Consider the following 20317-nt stretch of genomic DNA (forward strand, 5'->3'; position numbering starts at 1 on the left):
TATATTTGGATTTTCGACTCCACAGGGGGCTGGTGCCCCTAACCCCTGCCTTGTTCAAGGGTCAACAGTATTTGTCTTTCTCTGTCTGATTTATTTCATTTATCATAATGCCCTCAAGGTTTGTCCTTGTTGTCTCAAATGGTAGGATTTCCTTCTTTTTTGTGGCTGAATAATATTCCATTGTGGGTACATACCACATTTCCTTTATCCATTCATCCATCCATGGACACTTAGGTTGTGGACTAGCTTCTAAGTAACAGAATATGTAAAAGTGATGGGCTGTTTCTTCTGAGATTAGGTTACAAAAAAGACTGTGACTTCCATTTCCCTCACCCTCTCTTATCCTTTGCTTTAAGGGAACGTAGCAGCTTCTTATGGAGAGGTACAAGTGGCCAGGAACTGATGGATCCAGCCAACAGCCGGAGAGGACGTGAGGCCTGCCAACTGCCCTGTGAGTGAGCTTGCAAGAGGATTCTCCAGCCTTGAGATGCCTGCAGCCCCAGCCAACATCTTGACTGCATCCTGTGAGAGACCCTGATCCAGGGGACCCAGCTAAATAACACCCAGATTCCTGACCCACAGAAACTATGAGAAAATAAGAGATTTTTGTTGTTGTTGTTTTAAGCTGCAAGTTTCGGGTAATTTGTTACCCAACAATACATAAATAATAGGACATCAATTACTCAAAATCACTATATAAAACTGAAATCTCTTGGCCAGCGGCAACCAGGAAAAATCTAGCAATCTCCAAGAACAGTGTGTTTCTTCTTAGAGACAGTGAGAATAACATACATGTATTTTTCTTTTAGTTTTGGCCACCAGGAAGCTCAGAGCCAAATTTATGGCTCGGTTTTAATAATTATGTGATGCTCTATGGCCTGCTTGTCTGTGTTCTTTTTTTTAAAATTAATTAATTAATTTATTTTTCACTGCTGTCGGGTCTTAGTTGCAGCATGCGGGATCTTTTGCTGTGGAGGGTGGGCTCTTCGCTTCATTGCAGTGCGTGCACAGGCTTCTCTCTAGTTGTGGCATGCGGGCTTCTCTGGTTGTGGTGTGTGGGCTCCAGAGCGCTTGGGCTCTGTAGTTGAGGAGCGCGGGCTCAGTGGTTGTGGTGTGTGGGCTTAGTTGCCCCACTGCATGTGGGGATCTTAGTTCCCCCACTGGGATGAACCAAAGTCCCCTGCATTGCAAGAAGGATTCTTGTTTTGCAAGACAGATTCTTTTTTTGTTTTTTTAATTGGTCTGAGCCATTAAGGCATTTTATTTATTTATTTATTTATTTATTCATTCATTCATTTTTGGCTGCGTTGGGTCTTTGTTGCTGCACGTGGGCTTTCTCTAGTTGCAGTGAGTGGGGGCTACTCTTCGTTGCGGTGTGCAGGCTTCTCACTGCTGTGGCTTCCCTTGTTGTGGAGCACTGGCTCTAGGCACGCAGGCTTCAATAGTTGTGGCTCGCCTGCTCTAGAGCACAGGCTCAATAGTTGCGGTGCATGGGCTTAGTTGCTCCGCTGCATGTGGGATCTTCCCAGACTAGGGATCGAACCCGTGTCCCCTGCAGTGGCAGGCGGATTCTTAACCACTGTGCCACCAGCAAGTCCCTTGTCTGTGTTCTTACTCCTGGTCTTTTATTTATTTATTTATTATAAATTTTTTTATTTTTTGCTGTGTTGGGTCTTCATTGCTGCGCGCGGGCTTTCTCTAGTTGCGGCGGGCTACTCTGTTGCGGTGTGCGGGCTTCTGATTGGGGTGGCTTCTCGTTGCGGAGCATGGGCTCCAGGCATGCGGGCTTCAGTAGTTGTGGCACGTGGGCTCAGTAGTTGTGGCTCGCGGGTTCTAGAGCGCAGGGTCAGTAGTTGTGGCGCACGGGCTTAGTTGCTCCGCAACATGTGGGATCTTCGCGGACTAGGACTCGAACCCATGTCCCCTGCATTAGCAGGCGGATTTCCAACCACTGCGCCACCGGGGAAGCCCCTGGTCTTTTATTTTGATTTGTCTTTTTCTTAGTCCTGATTTTTTAGTTCATTTTTATACTTTACTATATTACACGAATTATGTTAAGCCGTCTCAAATTCAGCTTACAGGGAAGCAAGGCATTCAGAAATAATGTTTTAAAAATAGTTAAGTTTGCACTTGTTGAACACGAAGTGAGTGGAGGTGGTGCTGGGGAAGATCAGGTAATGTAAACGTGGCTCTGGAGCTTGGCTCTGGAGCTCTGGGAAATGGCCAAGGCTAGTTTGGATTGGGTCAGCAAATATCAAGTGATAATGACAAAAAAAAGGCAGAAAGTATGGCAATTGATTACCACCCGCAGGAGGTGGGGCCAAGGGCTTATTCAGTCACACACGGTGGTATCTTTGAAATTTATTCCTTTCACCGAGTACCCTAGGGCCCGCCCGCGCCACCGCTCCGCTCCCCTCCCCTCCCCTCCCAGAGCCCCGCCCTTCCCTTCCCATGGCCCCGCCCCTCCTTCGGCCCCGCCCGCTGCGCGCGCCGCACTGCCTCCGGCTCCGCCCCCCGGCCGGCCTCCCGGCCGGTTGCGCACTCCGTTCCCCACTCCGCGCCCGCGCGCGCCTTCCCCGCCCCGCCAGGATCTCTCCTTTTGGGGCGGTTGGGCCGCGCGCCTGTGGGGGCGGGGCCCGGAGGAGGCGGTCGAGCCAATGGGGCGCGGCGGCGGCGGCGGCGGCGGTGGCGGCGGCGGCGGAGGCGGTAACGGTAGCGGCGGCGGCTGGGTCGGGCCCCGACGGGCGGCGGCGGCTGAGGTGGAGGCGGAGGGAGGCGGCGGCGGCGGCGGCGGCGAAGGAGGCGGCGGCGGCGGCGGAGGGGGGAAGATGGCGGCGCCCGTCCTGCTGAGAGTGTCGGTGCCGCGTTGGGAGCGGGTGGCCCGGTATGCAGTGTGCGCCGCCGGGATCCTGCTCTCCATCTACGCCTACCACGTGGAGCGGGAGAAGGAGCGGGACCCCGAGCACCGGGCCCTCTGCGACCTGGGGCCCTGGGTGAAGTGCTCTGCCGCCCTTGCCTCCAGGTAGCCCGGCTAGGGGGAGCGGGCCGGGAGCGGCCGAGCGGGGCGAGGGCGGAGGCTGGGGGTGGGGAGCGCGCGGCGGGAGCTCGGGCCTGGGGGGCGGCGGGGATCGGGCCGCGAAGGGACCGACGGCGCCGTGAGCCTGGCCGGGAGCCTTGGCCGGGGCCGGGGGGCGGCGGCCGGGGTGGGGCGGCCCGAGTGCAGGCCGCCGAGGCTGAGGTGGCGGGGCCGCGAGACCGGCAAGGAGGGATGAGGTGGCAGAGTGCAGCCGCGAGGCCGGAGCGGACCGGGGGCAGTTGGGCAGGCTGGGGCCGGGCTCGGAGGGAGCAAGCGGGGTTCGCGGAGGGTGGGTCCCGGCCGGCTTGACAGATTTAGTGATTCTCGATCGGGGAGGCGAGTCGGGGGTGTGGGAGCCTGCCCGAGTGAGCCATGAGGTCAGTGTCCACACCTCGTCTGGGGTCGCTGCTGCTGCCCAAGGCTGTACGGCCGGCGTGGGCTCGGGGTTTGCATTTCCCACTGTCTTCCCGGTGCTAGGACAGGTGTTTCCGTGGTCAGGCCTCTTTGTACTCTGTAGCGCTAATGAGAATTTGCAGACTTCTTGAGACAGTGACATTTGCGGGCAAACAAGAATTTGACCCTACTCTGGAAGGAGATACCTGCACTTAACATATCTGATTTCTTGGATTCCCCCTCGTATCCAGTGTGCCCGCGAGGGGGGAATGGCCTGAGTTTGGATCTGGTCTAAGCATAATTTGAGTAAAATACGAGTATGTCATGTGTAATGATGATGTTTGGGGCATTAGGGTGCCTTTTAAACGTTGTTGGTTATTATAATGGTATACCCACCGAAGCTTAAAAATACACGCATTGCTAAACTGGAGGGATTGGTTTGTTTTACTGATACTTTTAGGTTTTTAAAAATGTTGTAGTCGATTTATCTGTTACACTTTATTTTCTGCATTAGATTTTTCTGGGTAAGTTACTTTGAAGAAAAGAGGAATTTACATCTTAAAAGTGGCTGCTTTTTTTTTTTTAATTGAGGAGGGTTCATTTTTTAAAAGTAGAAATAGTGAAAGAAATTATTTCACAATTGGTAAGTTATAATTTTAATAGAGACATTACTGTGCCTAATATTTTGAGTTTGTTAACAGTAGTCACATTTGAGCAGTTTCTTCCTCTCATATTGATCTGTAAATTACTACGTAGACAGTAATGTATAGCTCACTAGTTTATTTTGACCTACATATTGGTGATTACATGAACGACCTAGCACTGGAGTTTGTCTTCTTACTATTTTATAAATTTCAGACTGCTGGTCTTTTCCACTTTGACACCCTTCTTGGTGAGCCACGTACTCTTTCTCATTTGTCCTTAAACCAAAATCCTGTAGCTTTTTAGTGGAAAAATAGTCATCATTATTGCTACATTAGACATAATGTGTTTAAAATGTAGATACCAGTTAACAGTTAAAATATGTCAATGTGACAAAACCTCACATTTGTTGTTGGGTATTTTGAACCAAGTTAATAGACCTAATAGACTCTCAGATATCCTTTGAGAATCACTGAGTGTATTTTATACAAACATTTTTATATTATTTTCACTATCCATTGGAAAGGACTTTTATATTTAAAGTACCTTGCACCCAAAGTTAGCTAACTAAATATATAATGAAAAGACTAAGCAGCAGTGTATTTCAGGTATTTGAAAAAAGGAATAAAAATAACTTTTGATATTAGATTAATATGGAATTTAAGCAGAATTATTACCAATTTTAGCTTTTGGAAACACTATAGTCTATCATAAATTTAACTAGACCTTTTAACATTTGGACTTGGAAAGAGTGCTTTATGTTATCCAGACTGTATGTTTAAGTTCTTAATATTGGCTTTCCTTTAAAAAAGAGTGTTTTTGAACCATGTAATAAGTATAGATTATAAATATTTTCAGTTATGTATCCTGCAAGGTCCAGGTTTTTGTGTTCTGATGTCTGTTTAATAAAGCACCATAAGATAATATAAATAACATCAAGTGAGATTATATATAAAGTATATGTGTAAGACTAAAAATATCTGGATCTCTTTATAGTTTTAAGTGTGAATTTAATATGTTGTGACTGACACTAATGTTTAATTGTGTAGCCGTGTACATAGAATATTTTAAATTTGATGCTCACTAAAGGAAGATAGGTAAGAAATAAGACATGCTAATAAGAGGAAGAAATAGCTTATTTGCTGTGTACACAATAAAATTTAAGAAATTTAGACAGTTTGACCAACCTGTTTATAAACTGCTTGCAAAACCATATATATCAATACATATATACATTATATATATATAAACTATATATATTATATATATATGATGGAGATACAGAAATTTGGAAATTAAAGTGGCTTGAGTCTAATTTATAGATCATTTTTCTTTTGGAAGTAGGTAGACTAAACATAATTAAAAGTTTTTATTTTGTCAAAGTGAAAAAGGCTTTAAATAAAAGCAGATTATTGGAGACCTCAAGTTGTAGTTCTTTTTATTTGACTTAAGTATTGATTGCCAGTTAGCAGTAGTAGTAAAAAATGTGACTATTTTATTTACTTAAAAAATATTATTATTATTTTTTTATTATTTTTGGCCATGCCACAGGGGCATGTGAGATCTTAGTTTCCTGACCAGGGATCGAACCCACGCCCCCTGCATTGGAAGCGTGGAGTCTCTTTTTTTTTTTTTTTTTTTGCGGTAAGCGGGCCTCTCACTGTTGTGGCCTCTCCTGTCGCGGAGCACAGGCTCCGGACGTGCAGGCTCAGCGGCCATGGCTCACGGGCTCAGCCGCTCCGCGGCATGTGGGATCTTCCTGGACCAGGGCACGAACCCACGTCCCCTGCATCGGCAGGCGGACTTTCAACCACTGCGCCACCAGGGAAGCCCGAAGCGTGGAGTCTTAACCACTGGACCGCCAGGAAAGTCCCAAAGTGTGACTATTTTAGGAACAGAAAGTTTGAGCCCAGGTTTGAGTAGAATTAAAGATAAAGCATGAGAAAAATTAACCAATGAAATCCTGAGGAAGGTTCTCTGCCAGAATCCAGCATTAACTCGTGATTTTGGATTGCTGAAACTCACTTTATTCTCATTTCTTAATCCTTAAGAGTTCTAATCCAAATAAAGTAGAGATTAATGAGAGAATCTTGAGGGCTATATGTGTGTGTGTGTGTGTAAGTCCTCTATTATTTTGGGAGGCATCATTGTCTAAGGAAGTAGTTCCCAGATTTTTGGATTTCAAAAGAAGTATTCCCCCCCCAAATTGGGAGGCTGCAATAGAGGTGCCAGTTTGTTCTGCTGGCTGGCTATAGTCAATAAAAACAGCAACAGTAACCCATACCACTATCTACTGTCACTGTCATTTCATTGTAAGTAAGGATATTTTAACTCAAATAATTAGAAAGAACTGAATCTCAGTATGAAAGATCTTTAAATTGAATCACTTAGGTTTATTAAAAAGTTTACTTTCTTTTCATTTTTCCTCATTTTTATTTAAATTACTAAAAGCTTTGTTGCAAGTCTGCACCAGCCTGCCTGCTAATCCCTGCCCAGTGCACTAAGTTCAGATCCAAAGGTTCTGGGTGGACTCCTAGCTCGTCCACTTGTTAGACTGTGGCCTCGAGCTAGTCACTTATCTTCATGGAGCTACAGTTGCTTCTCGGTTAAATGGGGATATTAAAACCTACTTTGCCAGATTAATGGGTAGGATTAAGGAGGATACATGGAATAAATAAATGGATGATACTTGAAATAAAGTATGTACTCCATTAGTTACAGCTGTTATTGACTGGAGGTGGTATGATATTTTTTTGCAATGTCTGATCATAAACGCCTTTAAATAGTACAAGTTACTTGTCTTAGGTGTAGTCATTTATGTATTTTAAATGTAAATTGTTTTAGAGTACTTTATTGCTCACTCCATGGCATAGTATAAAGACTTAAAATCCATTTAAAACAACTCCAAAAGTGTGGCAAGAGACACAAAATAATGTGTAGAATATTCTTTATAGGTATTTCCTATACGTTGCATTAGACCCCTTCTAAGAAGAGCTTTTATGTAAGAAAAAAATGATTTTGAAAGATGAAGAGGCTTGACAATTCAAGTCCTCAAAAAGTTGCCTTATTTCGCAAAATGTTGGACTAGTACCCCTCTCATGTCTTAAAAATAGTACCATCTGTTTACTACCCCCCTCTTTGAGACACATTTTTAGAATTAGAATAGAACCTAGGAATCTGTGCTGCCCCTTGCTTAGTTCAGCTAGACTCAGAGGTTAAATGACTTGTGCAAGGTAACACAGTTAGTGGCAGATTGGGACTAGAAGCCTGGCTTCCAGAGTACTTGTTTAGAGGGACCACCGCCCCACCCTCCTCCATTTTTAAAATTAAATTCTTATATAGGTAATATATTCACTGCTTCAAGTTTGAAAGATACTAAAGCATATATAGTGGACCGTCCCCTTCAGAACCCTGCCCCCAGACTTGTAGTTCTCCCTTTCCTTAAGCAGACATGAAACTTTACAGAGCCATTTTATGCATATACAAGCATAAATATGACCATATTAGTCTCCCCATTTTTTACACATAAAACTACCATATTCTGTGTTCTGATCTGTACTTTACTCTTTGCTAGCCTTCTTTCCATCACCACCATACTTCTAAGTGCTTACATTCATATTTGGTGAATGTTAATAACTGCTACCACTATGTAAAAAACAATTTGTTCTACTGGTTAGTTTTGACCAAGATGAATTTAATAAATAAAATACAGGTTCTTATGTGACCATTGTTTCTTGGTATGGAAATTTCAGAAGCAGTATGGACTTCAAAGAATGTAAGGGGAATAGAGGGATATCACAAAGAGGTGAACTTGGATTGCCATGCATTAGAGATAATTGTTAATACTTGGATAATGTTTACTGTGTACTAGGCAGTGTTCTAAATGCAGTTTATTTAATTCTCACAGCTGTCCTGTGAGGCACTTTTATCACCATTTTACAGATGAGAAAATTGAAGCACACAGAATGTAAATGAAACTTGATTTAGATAGTACAGTGGCAGAGGCTACATTTTAACCCAGGCAATCTGGCTCTTTACCACTACTTTAAATTCCATTTGATCTGATTTTGATATAGTGATACCCATATCAGCCAAATTTTTAAAAATATGCAAACATCTATGCTTTTTTTTTTTGCATCTGTATGTTTGTGTTTTAGCTTTTACTTATTGGGAGCAATCTTTTTGGAAAAGCAAGGACATTACTCTGAAGGCACGGTATTCAAGAAGTAAATCCCTGGAGTGTTTGCCTTCTAAGCCTAAACTTGTGAAGATGAGCCATTTGTCACACCTAGTGAGTGAACAGGTATACAGTGGGGTGAGCTATCAGGAAGACCTAACAGAATAGCCGAGAGAAGAAAGATAAAGTGGATCTACGTACCTGGAGGTGTAGAGGGGAGGGGAAAATGTTATGAATTTGTACTGGGGTGGGGTAGTCCTTCCTGAGAGAGGTGTTGAGTCATAAGGACCTACTGCATATAGAAACAGAAGAATTGGGCCTGGGGTGTGGTGGGGTTAAGTCACCAGAACCAGGAATTTAAGAGGAATTCATTTCCTTGATGATTTGGAAGGATTCTAGGAAACAACATGAGGAAATGCAGAAAACGGTGACCATTTTGAGGGGAATAGCAAATGGTCATATTTGAATGTAATATAGATTTACCTGGGTTAGGAGAGGACTGGAATCTAGATCTTGGCCAGAAGAATGCAAAACCAGGCATTCTTGTAAGCCACGTGTTCTTGTAAACATAGATAAAACTTAACAAGCACTGTGCCTTGGGTTTCTCTTCTGTACAGTGTTTGTACTAGATTGCACTAGACTTGTATTAGATTATCAATTTTTAAAATTCATCCCCCAGAATCCTAGTTCTGTGGTGGTACAACAGGGATTTCATAAGCATTTGAGTCACATTTTTAACACTGTAAACTTTAAAACATTATAAACATTTATATACACTCAGATGTATCTCATGCTAAATTTTACATTAGAGACCGCTGATTTGTACTGCCGGGTTATCTAGGTAAAAAAAATATTCAATCTTAAAAGGTTGCAGTCTATATGATTGCATTATATAACATTATTGAAATAACAAAATTATAGAGATGGAAAATAGCTTAGCTGTTGCTGGGAGTTAGGAATGGGGGAAGGGGTGGTTAAGGAGGCAGCACGAGAGAGCTTTGTGGGGAGGGAACAGTTCTGTATCTCAGCTGTGGTTACTCAAAGCTACAAATGTGATAAAATTGCATAGAACACACACACAACACACACACACACAACACACACACACACACACACACACACACACACGAATGTAGAAGTGGTGAAATATGAGTAAACTCTGTACCAAGGTCAGTTTCCTGGTTATGATCTTACACTAGAGCTATGTAGGATATTACCATTGAAGGAAGTTAGGTGAAGGGTCCTCAGGACCTTCCTGTACATTTTTTTGAAAATTCCTGTGATTTATAACTATTTTAAAAATAAAAGTAAAAAAGAAAAAAAAAAGTAGTGTATTTAGGGTGTTTGAGGGGAAATAAGCAAAAAGAAAAAATGAAAATTATCCATAACGCCAACAGCCAGATAACAATCCTTATAATAGTGTTTCTTGCTTTCTTTGTGCCTATACTTGAATTTTTAAAATTTTTATTGATTGGAAAGATTGTAGCTTTACACTGGTCTTTTAAAAATTCAGACCAGTCCTTATTTGCTTTTGTAAAATTATATGAGCAAGTTTGCTCCTGTAGACAACTCTCATTGCATTGTGCAATAACTTGTGACTGCCTTATGTATAATGCCTTGATGTCATGATTAGTATATATTTTAAGATTTGTATTTTTTACCAAAATATTTGTGGTTACCAAGTATTCTCATTCCTAATATTATTAGAGGCTTAACTTAGAAATGTTCTACTTGGACTTCCGGACAGGTGTAATAAAATCCTCAGATAGCATTTATGTGCTGTTTTTTAAAGAATCACAAAAACTCTTATTTGCAATTGCTATTCTCTGTGAATCAGGTTTTTCTTGATACTGGGCAATCAAACAAAACAAATTCGACTGCCCTAATCATCCATAATTTGAAGTTTGTATTCACCAGAAGAGCTTCATTGTAAATGTTATAAATTTGAGCTTTTCAAATACACTAATACAATGCAATACTGCTTTAATCTGTTTCTCATATCATAGATCCATTTAAATTTTCATTTACAAAAAAGTTCTTTTGCTAAACAACATTTTTAAATACCCTGGATTATGATCTATAAAGTTTCTTTTGTTGTTAGCACCTGTAACTTAGGGGCATTTCAAGGATGCTGTTGTCACTGTTGTGTGATTATTGACCTTTTAAAGACCATCATTGTGTTTGAGAAGTAAAATGGAAAATCCATGACAAAATAGGAATTAAGTGGAGTATATTCAACATCACTTTGTCTTAGGAGTTTGATTTATTTCCTCCTCTGCTTTGTGCTAATAGCTACTATCACAGACTCTAGAGCAAGTGTAACTGGGTTGAAACCTTGGTTCCATAACTTGATCTCGTCGCAGTTTCCTCCTCCATAAAATGAGGATAATAATAGCGTCTAACTCAGGATTATTGTATGAAGTGCACCAATGCACCAATACCTGTAAATGGTCTTAGCACAGTGCCAGGCACAGAAGTAAGTGCTCATAAAACCTAGCTCTTATTTTAAAATACGGTTGAGATCATACTGTATGTACTTTATATCTTTTCTCCTCATCTAACATGTCACAACTATTTTCTTATGTCATTAAAAATTCCACCAGTAATGTAAGAGAATGTCAAGTGCCCTGTACCCCTGCCAGTATTGGGCATTCTCATTTTTTAGACCTTTATCAGTTTCATGTATGAAAAATGTCATCTCATTGTTTTGACTTGCATTTCCCCCCAAGGTATAAGTAAGGTTTAATGTTTTTCACATTTTATTAACTGTTTGCCTTTCTTCTCCAGTCTTGCCTGTATAGATCTTAGAATTTTTATATTGATTTAGACAAATCCTTTATATACTTAAAGGATATGAATATTTTATTATATTTGTTAATATTTTTGCCAGTTTAGTTCAATTTCATTAATTTTTGCAGTACTATGGGTTTTTAAAAAAAATTTATTTATTTTTATATTTATTTTTTTTGGCTGTGTTGGGTCTTCATTTCTGTGCGAGGGCTTTCTCTAGTTGCGGCAAGCAGGGGCCACTCTTCATCGCGGTGTGCGGGCCTCTCACTATCGCGGCCTCGCTTGTTGCGGAGCACAGGCTCCAGACGCACAGGCTCAGTAGTTGTGGCTCACGGGCCTAGTTGCTCCACGGCATGTAGTATCTTCCCAGACCAGGGCTCGAACCCGTGTACCCTGCATTGGCAGGCAGATTCTCAACCACTGCACCACCAGGGAAGCCAGGGTTTTTTTTAAGTATATAAAATTTAATTATTTTTCTTTGTAATTTTTTCTCATAGGTTTTAAGTTTAGAAGGGCATTTCTCATTCTGATATCTGATGAATTTATAATTTCTCTTAGTTTTGAAAAAATTAATTTATTAATCATCTAGAATGTAGCTTATCAGGTGTTAGATGAGTCTGTAACCTAATTTTTGTACAGACATATGTTTAATGGGCATTCATATTTCTTTTGGATATTGCCTGTTCATGCCTTTGCCCATTTTTTCCCTTCAGTGTTGTCGTTTTTTCTTATTGGTTCACAGGAATTCTTTAGATATCAAAGTAGTTAATCCTTTGTTATATGTATTACAGGTATTTTCTCCTAGTTTCTCACTTGTCTTTTAATTTCATTTATGGTATTTTTATTTTTATTTATTTATTTTTTTTTGCGGTACACGGACCTGTCACTGCTGTGGCCTCTCCCATTGCGGAGCACAGGCTCCGGACGCGCAGGCTCAGCAGCCATGGCTCCATGGCATGTGGGATCTTCCCGGACCGGGGCACGAACCCATGTCCCCTGCATTGGCAGGCAGACTCCCAACCACTGCGCCACCAGGGAAACCCATTTATGGTATTTTTATTCATACAGAAGTTTAAACTTTTTATGTGGTCCCATCTTCGACTTCTTTGTAGCTTTTGAGTTTTTTTGTTTTTTTCTTTAATCTTGTTTATCAAAATCTCTACCATCCCAAGTTTTTTTTTTTTTAAGATTTTTTTTTTTTGATGTGGACCATTTTTAAAGTCTTTATTGAATTTGTTACAATATTTCTTCTGTTTTATGTTTTGGTTTTTTGGCTGCAAGGCATGCAGGATCCCAGCTCCCCGACCAGGGATCAAACCCTCCTGCATTGTTTCTGTTTTTGTTTTGTTTTTGTTTTTTTTTGCAGTATGCGGGCCTCTCACTGTTGTGGCCTCTCCCGTTGCAGAGCACAGGCTCTGGATGCGCAGGCTCAGCAGCCATGGCTCACGGGCCCAGCTGCTCCACGGCATGTGGGATCTTCCCGGACCGGGGCACGAACCCATGTCCCCTGCATCGGCAGGTGGACTCTCAACCAATGCGCCACCAGGGAAGCCCAAACCCTCCTGCATTGGAAGGCGAAGTCCCAATCACTGGACCGCCAGGGAAGTCCTAAGATTTTCTTTCTTATAAATTTATTTATTTATTTATGGCTGTGTTGGGTCTTCTTTGCTGCATGCGGGCTTTCTCTAGTTGTGGCGAGCGGGGGCTGCTCTTCGTTGCGGTGTGCGGGCTTCTCATTGTGGTGGCTTCTCTTGTTGCGGAGCATGGGCTCTAGGCACGTGGGCTTCAGTAGTTGTGGCTCGCGGGCTCTAGAGCACAGGCTCAGTAGTTGTGGTGCACAGGCTTAGTTGCTCCACAGCATGTGGGAACTTCCCGGACCAGGGCTCGAACCCTGTGTCCCCTGCATTGGCAGGCAGATTCTTAACCACTGTGCCACCAGGGAAGTCCCCCCAAGATTTTTTTTTAAACTCTTGTATGTTATATTTGAAATTTGTTTTTTCATATTTAACTCTTTTAGTTTGTGTGGAATTTACTTTTTTGTCGGATGTGAGGTAGGGATCTAACGTACTTTTTTAAAAATTGATAAGCTTTTGCCTAATTCCACTTATTGACCTGTCCACATTTGAACTGGTGCAAGAATTTCCTTATATACATAGGGCCTCTTTCTGGACTCTCAGTTCAGTTCCAGTGATTTGTTTGTGTATGTTTCTGCAGAATTCCATTACCACAGTCCCCCTTTCCCCTGTGGCTTTATATAATACAGTTTGATACCTGATAGAGCAAATATGCTCATTTTCAAATTTTTCTTGGCTGTTCTCATGCATGTATTGTTTCAGGTGAATTTTAGAATTTACTTTGATGAGCTCTAAAAAAAAATCCCATTGACATTTTGATTAGAATTGTACTGAATTTATAGATGATTTGGGAAGGAGACAACCTTCACTAAAACCTTTGTATCAAGGAACAAACATATTGCGACTTTCTACTTATTCTGGAGTTGCTAATCTGATGCCATTTTAACCAAATGCCCATTGTGGTTTTGTTTTGTTTTGTTTTGTATGTGATTTATGTGGTGCTAGAAATTGAGAAATTTTATGATGGTATTCCGGTGGGATCCAGGAATACTAGAATTCCCTCCAGTCCACAGCCATTATTTTCAAGTCTATAGGGTCCCTAAGAGAGAGGTTTATATTTGTACCGACCATGAAAAACCAAAATACTTTGCATCTTGAGTAGGACTTGGGCATCAAACTCTAAGACAGAAGACTGGAATGAACCCAGCTGCTTCATATGGAGATGCTGTTTTTCTCAATTTAGTTAAGCTTCATTTGTTTCAAACTGAAACAGGCCATGGGATGGACACCCTCTATCTCCCCAGTTTTCAAACGTGGCTAGATCTTTCCCTTACTATATGGGCAAAGCTGCTCTAACTCATTCCTATCAGTGCGCAGGGCCTTGTAACCAGAGAGAGCCCATTTGCCCTGGCTGACTGCTGATCTGGTCTTGGCCACCTGCCTCTGGCCTTTTCTGCCCAAGTAGTAGGTTTGGCCCTGGCTGTCACTTGGAATAGAGGAAGTCCTCTCTTGAACGCATCTCATACCACTTCAGTCACATGGAAGAAGCAGAAAAATGAGCCTGCACGGGTGTACTGACCTTTTCATGGTGATTCTACCCAGTAGCACACAGACCTATCAGTGCTCCCAAATCTGTCTTCTTCTTTCCTGAGAGTCAGGGAGAAGAGTGAGAGGGGCCTTAATTCCTCACTTCTAAAGATAACACAAAAACTTGCAACCATTCTCAGAAGCATTGGTTTTCTCTCTGGGTGTTGCTTCTCTCAAATCAGCCAGAGAGAGGTGGAGTAAAAACTGGCTTGCTGAGTATTGCACATAACCCATATGTTTTCTTAACTATGCATCAACCTGCAGTGAATGACTAATTACTCATGAGATGTTCTCTTCCTTTGCTTAATGGTTCATGACATGTTCTTGATTGTCCTCCCGCTGCTCGCTTCCTTCTCAGTTTTCTTTACCGGTTTATCATCCTGTACCTGCCCATTAAATGCTGACATACCAGGGATCAGCCGTACACCCTCTCGTCAGTCTTCTTTCCCTAAACAATCACATCCCTGCCCATGATTTCACTTACAGATGTATCCAAAATTTATATTTCTAGCCTGGACCTCTCCTTTGAGCTCAGGTTCTGCATATGTAATTGCCTGTTGGACATCTCTGCTTGGATGTCTCAAAGGAACTATTAAATTCACCATGTACAAAGTTTAATTCATATTCTTCCCCTGAAATGCTGTTTCCTGTCTCAGTGAAAGGCATCCCACCCAAACAGTTGTGCAAGTCAGCAACCCAGGCGTTTTCCTCGGTTGCCTTTACTAACCCCCACCCCAACCCAATCAGTCACCAGGTCCAGTTGACTTTTTTAAACCTTTTTTCTGATTTGTAACCTTTTTGGTTTTGTTCTGTTACACACAGAAAAGTCATTGATCTGTGCATATTGTTTTGATGTGGTGGTTATAAAGCATAAGCCTTGTAACCAACATTCAGGTCATTAAACAGACAATTTTCAGCGCTGCAGAAAGCCCTCCTTATGAAGTATACTTCTACTCCTTCACTAGAATAAGCTCTGCCCTGACTTTTATGATAATCACTTTCTTTTCTACCTAAGGTTGCACCCAAACTTGGTAGCTTAGTTTTGCCTGCTTTTTCAACCTTATACCTTATATAAATGAACCATTCACTTTGTATTCTTTACTCTGGCTGCTTTCATTCAACATTATTTTGTGAGATTCATCTGTGTGTGATGGAGCTGTAGTTTGTCACTGCGGTACGCGGTGTTTTTTTTTGCGGTACGCGGGCCTCTCACTGCTGTGGCCTCTCCCGCTGCGGAGCAACAGGCTCCGGACGCGCAGGCTCAGCGGCCATGGCTCACAGACCCAGACGCTCCGCGGCATGTGGGATCTTCCCGGACTGGGGCACGAACCCGCGTCCCCTGCATCGGCAGGCGGACTCTCAACCACTGCGCCACCAGGGAAGCCCAGCGGAATGTTCTTTTATACAAATATATCACGGTTGATTGTTTTGCTCTTTTTTTGGATGGGTATTTAAATTGTTTTTACTTTGCAGCAATTATGAATAATACTGCTGTGAACACTTCTGTGATTCTTCAGTTTTAGTTGGTAATGCCAGACTATTTTTCAAAGTCATTGCGCTAGTTTAGATTCCTACCAGCAGTGTATGAGAATTCCTGTTATTCCACCTCTTTGCCAAGCCTTGGAATTGTCAATCTGTTAAAGTAACCATTCTGGTTTATATGTAATGGATTTTTTTTGTGTAATTTGAGGTATATGTCATATCCAATAAGTTGCAAAAATCTTAAATGTACAGCTTGAAGAACATTTTACATATGCATGTACCATATCCATATGAAGATATAGAACATTTCCATCACTCCAGAAAGTTCTCTCATACTCCTTTCCAGTCAGAAGCTATTATTCTGACAAAACTGTTTTGACTTCTACCACTATAAATTTGTTTTGCCTGTTCTTGAACTTCATGTAAATGGGTTTGTAACAGTATGAACTCTTTTGTGTCAGGCTTCTTCTGCCCAGCATAATAATGTTTTTTGCAATTCATCCAAGTTGTTGGTTTTATTAGTTATTCTTTTTTTACTGCTTAGTCCCATTTTATGATTATCATTTTCTTATTGATTATTGTTTCTAAGTTTGGCTATTGTGAATTAAGCTGCTATGAATATTCTCATGCACATCTTTCTATATATACATACTCATTTCTCTTGACTATATATCGAGGAGTGGATTTTGGGGCATCAGGTAGGTGTTTAATTTTATTAGAAACTACAGAACAGTTTCCCAAAGTGGTTGTACTATTTAACACTCCTCTTTGGTTTTAATTTGCATTCCCCTGATTACCAGTAGAGTTGAACAGCCTTTCGTGTGTTTATTGACCATCATCTTTTCGAAAGGCTGATTAAAGGCTTATTAAAGTCATTTGCCCATTTTTCTATCTGGTGTTCTATCTTTGTCTTATTTGTGTGTGTGTGTGTGTGTGTATTCAGATACTCATATTGCAGATATCCTCTTCCACTCTTTGGCTTGCCTTACCTTTTCATTTTCTTAAAGGTATATTTGGATTAACAGAAATCCTTAATTTTAATATAGTTAAGTATGTCAGTCTTTTCCTTTATAATTAGCACTTTTTGTATCCTGGTGATGAAGATATATTCTATATCATTTTCTGTTAGGTTTTGCCTTTCACATTTAGATCAACAATCTATGTGGAATTTTTTTAATGGTGTGAGATAGGGGTCAGTTTAATTCTTTTCCTATATGACTGTCCAGTTACTGTTATTGTGGCACCACTTTTTAAAATGTCCATTCTCCCCTGCTCTGTAGAGTCACTTTTGTCATAAATCAGCTGATTGTATGTACGAGGATTTGTCTGGGCTCTCCTCTTCCATTTTTCTATTTTGTCTGTCCTTATGCCAAAGTGACATTGTCTTAAATAGTCTATTTCAGTAGTTCTCCTGGGACCATGTAGGGTCCCTGAGACCCTTTAAGGGGGTCTCTGAGGTCAAAACTATTTTCGTAGTAATAGTAAGATGTTATTTGCCTTATTCACTCTCATTCTCTCATGAGTCTACAATAGGTTTTCCAGAGGATGCATGACATGTGATATTGAAATAGATTGAATAAAGGAGCAGATTTGAGAATCCAGCTGTCTCCTATTAAGCCAGATATTAAAGAGATTTACAGAAATGTAAAGCAGTGCCACTCTTCCTGCTAAATATTTTTGTTTTGGAAAAGAGTTATTTTTCATAGTTATTTCTGTTAGCATGTAATGGGTTTCTTATTATTTTTAAATGAATAAATAAATATTTCAGAATTTTCTGCTTCAGTTTCAAATGTGAAAAAAAATAAACTCACATAAACTAAAGCTCTTTAGAGTCTCAGTAACTTGTAGGAGTATAAGACCAAAAAGTATGAGAATTATTACTCTAGTTTTATAAATCTTGATATGCAGTAGATAATTCTTGGTTATTTTGAGCCCCTTGCATTTGCATATACATTTTAGAATCAGCTTGTGAGGTTCCACAATGATAAGTTTAGTGGTAATCGAAATCTTTATACCGATGAGTCTTCCGATTCATGAGTATTTTCTCTCCATGTGTTTTGGTCTTCTTTAATTTTTTTCTCAATAATGTTTTATAGATTTCTAAAAAGAGGTTTTGCATATCTTCCTAACAGAGTTTTTGAAGAAAAAAAGGTAATTTAACAATAGGCATAAAATAAAAATCCTCAGCATTATGTCATAGCTGGGCAATGTCTTATTTTTTAGTGCTACATAAAATAATTGTAAATCTTACATCGAAGGTATCTTTTTTTTAAAGTTTTTATTGGAGTATAGTTGATTTACAGTGTTATGTTAGTTTCACATCGAAGGTATCTTGAAGTTTATAAAATATAATCTGTAAACTCAGTGTAATAACAATATCTCAAACAGGGTTTTCAAAACTTGATTCTAAAGTTCATATGAAAGGACATATGTGGAATTTTAAGAACTATGAAAACCAGTGTTCATGAAGGAGGTATTAATGCTATTAAAGTCTGTGTTAAAGCTAAAGTAATTAAGAATACCAGAGTAGACAAGTTATCACTGGACAGAGTTGAGAGTACTTAAGTGGCCTCATTTATAGAAATGTTAAATATGATAAGGATGAAAACAATTCTTCAGTAAATAGTATGGGGTCAACTGAGTAGCCATTTGGGAAAAAAAGCTAGCTTGCTATCTCACTTTAAAAAAAGAAGAACTTTGGGCTTCCCTGGTGGCGCAGTGGTTGAGAGTCCGCCTGCTGATGCAGCGGCTGGGCCCGTGAGCCATGGCCGCTGAGCCTGCGCGTCCGGAGCCTGTGCTCCACAACGGGAGAGGCCACAACGGTGAGAGGCCCGTGTACAGCAAAAAAAAAAAAAAAAAAGAAAAACTTTTATTGAGATACAATTCATAAGAAAGTATGCATACTTTAAGGGACCAACTCAACAAATTTTTATGTATGTATACACAAAGTACTCACCGCCTCAATCAAGATATAGACTATCTCCAGCATCTCAAAATTCTCCGTTATGCTCTTCCCAGTCAATACCACCTCCACCAGTGATAACCACTATTCAGACCGCTATCCATAGATTAGTTTTGCCTGGTTTTGATCTTCAAATAAAGCGAATAAGTAAGTCTTCTTTTGTGTCTAGCTTCTTTTGCTTAACATTATGTCTGTGAGATTTATTTATGTTGCATGTAGCAGTTCTTTTTTTACTCTTGTGTCGTATTATGTTGTGTTAATATGCCACACTTTATTCTGTTGATAGAAATTTTGGTTGTTCATATTTTGGGGGGTAAAATGAATAAAACTGCTGAGAACATTCTTTTTTTTTTTTTTTTTTTTTTTGCGGTACGCGGGCCTCTCACTGTTGTGGCCTCTCCCGGTGCAGAGCATAGGCTCCGGACACACAGGCTCAGTGGCCATGGCTCACAGGCCCAGCCGCTCTGCGGCATGTGGGATCTTCCCGGACCGGGGCACGAACCCGTGTCCCCTGCATCGGCAGGCGGACTCTCAACCACTGCGCCACCAGGGAAGCCCTGAGAACATTCTTGTACATGTTTGTGGGGGGAGCACAAGTGCTCATTTTCTGTTGGAATTGAGTGGAAATGCTGGGTCATAGTATATGTGTATGTTTAATTTTAGTATATATTGCCAAACAGTTTTCCGGAGTGACTGTACCAGCTTATACCCATCAGCAACGTATGACAGTTCCAGTTGCCCTAAGTGTTGCAGAACCCCAGAAACCATAAAGAAAAAAAAGTTGATGAATTCACATAAAGACAGACAAAACCTATGCGTGGCAATAACTAGCATAAAACAAAGTTGGAACTCCAAAGATAAACTGGGAAAAAAATTTGCCATGCATCATATTTAAGGAGCTAATTTTCTTTAAAAAGAAAAAACAAAAAATCTGGGAGTCCTTCTAAATCAATTCAGAAAAGACCAACAACTCAGTAGACAAGTAGGATAGGACATTCAAAGACAGTTGAAAGTAAAAACAAATAATTTTAAACAGGAAATGATCCCCAGTTTCAATTATAATAAGAGAAAAGCAAATTGAAAGTATATTGAAAGCATTTTTAATATATATGATTGGCAAAGAAAAAAGTTTGATTAATGTAGCTAAGGCGTAGAGAAATAGCTACTTCCATTTAGTAATGGTAGGATTCTAAACTATGGAGAGCAGACAATATCCATTAAAATTAACAATGCGTGTACCTCAAGAGTAATATGGATAAATTGTGATGTATTACACAATGGAATATTACAGAGAGAAAGAATGAATGAATTACAGGACTTCCCTGGCTATCCAGTGGTTAAGATTCCGTGCTTCCAGTGCAGGGGGCGCGGGTTTGATCCCTGGTCGGGGAACTAAAATCCCACATGCCGCGTGACGCAGCAAAAAAAAAAGAATGAATGACAGTTCATACACCATATGGATGATTCTCACAAACGTAATATTGAGTGGAAGAGCCAAACACCTAAGTTGAAAACCAGACAAAATTAATCTATGGTGTTAGAAGTCAGGGTAGTGTTACCCTTGATGGAGCTCACTGAAAGGGAACACAAGAAGGGCTTTGAGGGGCTTGTAATGTCCTGTATCTTGATGTGGG

At 40.8% G+C, this 20317-nt stretch overlaps 1 protein-coding gene across 1 annotated transcript in view; it reads left to right on the plus strand.

Annotated features, from left to right (window-relative positions):
• Window positions 1-2691: 2691 nt before the first annotated feature.
• The window catches only part of VKORC1L1 (vitamin K epoxide reductase complex subunit 1 like 1), a 58558-nt gene continuing 40932 nt past the window's right edge, over window positions 2692-20317 (plus strand). Inside the window, exon 1 of the mRNA XM_029220609.1 lies at window positions 2692-3022. Within this exon, the coding sequence (XP_029076442.1) occupies window positions 2829-3022 (194 nt within the window). The 5' untranslated portion in view covers window positions 2692-2828. The remainder of the gene's footprint in view (window positions 3023-20317) is intronic.

The sequence above is a fragment of the Monodon monoceros genome, unplaced genomic scaffold (genome assembly GCF_005190385.1).
Source record: "Monodon monoceros isolate NGI ecotype Baffin Bay Population unplaced genomic scaffold, NGI_Narwhal_1 Super_Scaffold_13, whole genome shotgun sequence".
Lineage (NCBI taxonomy): Eukaryota > Metazoa > Chordata > Mammalia > Artiodactyla > Monodontidae > Monodon > Monodon monoceros.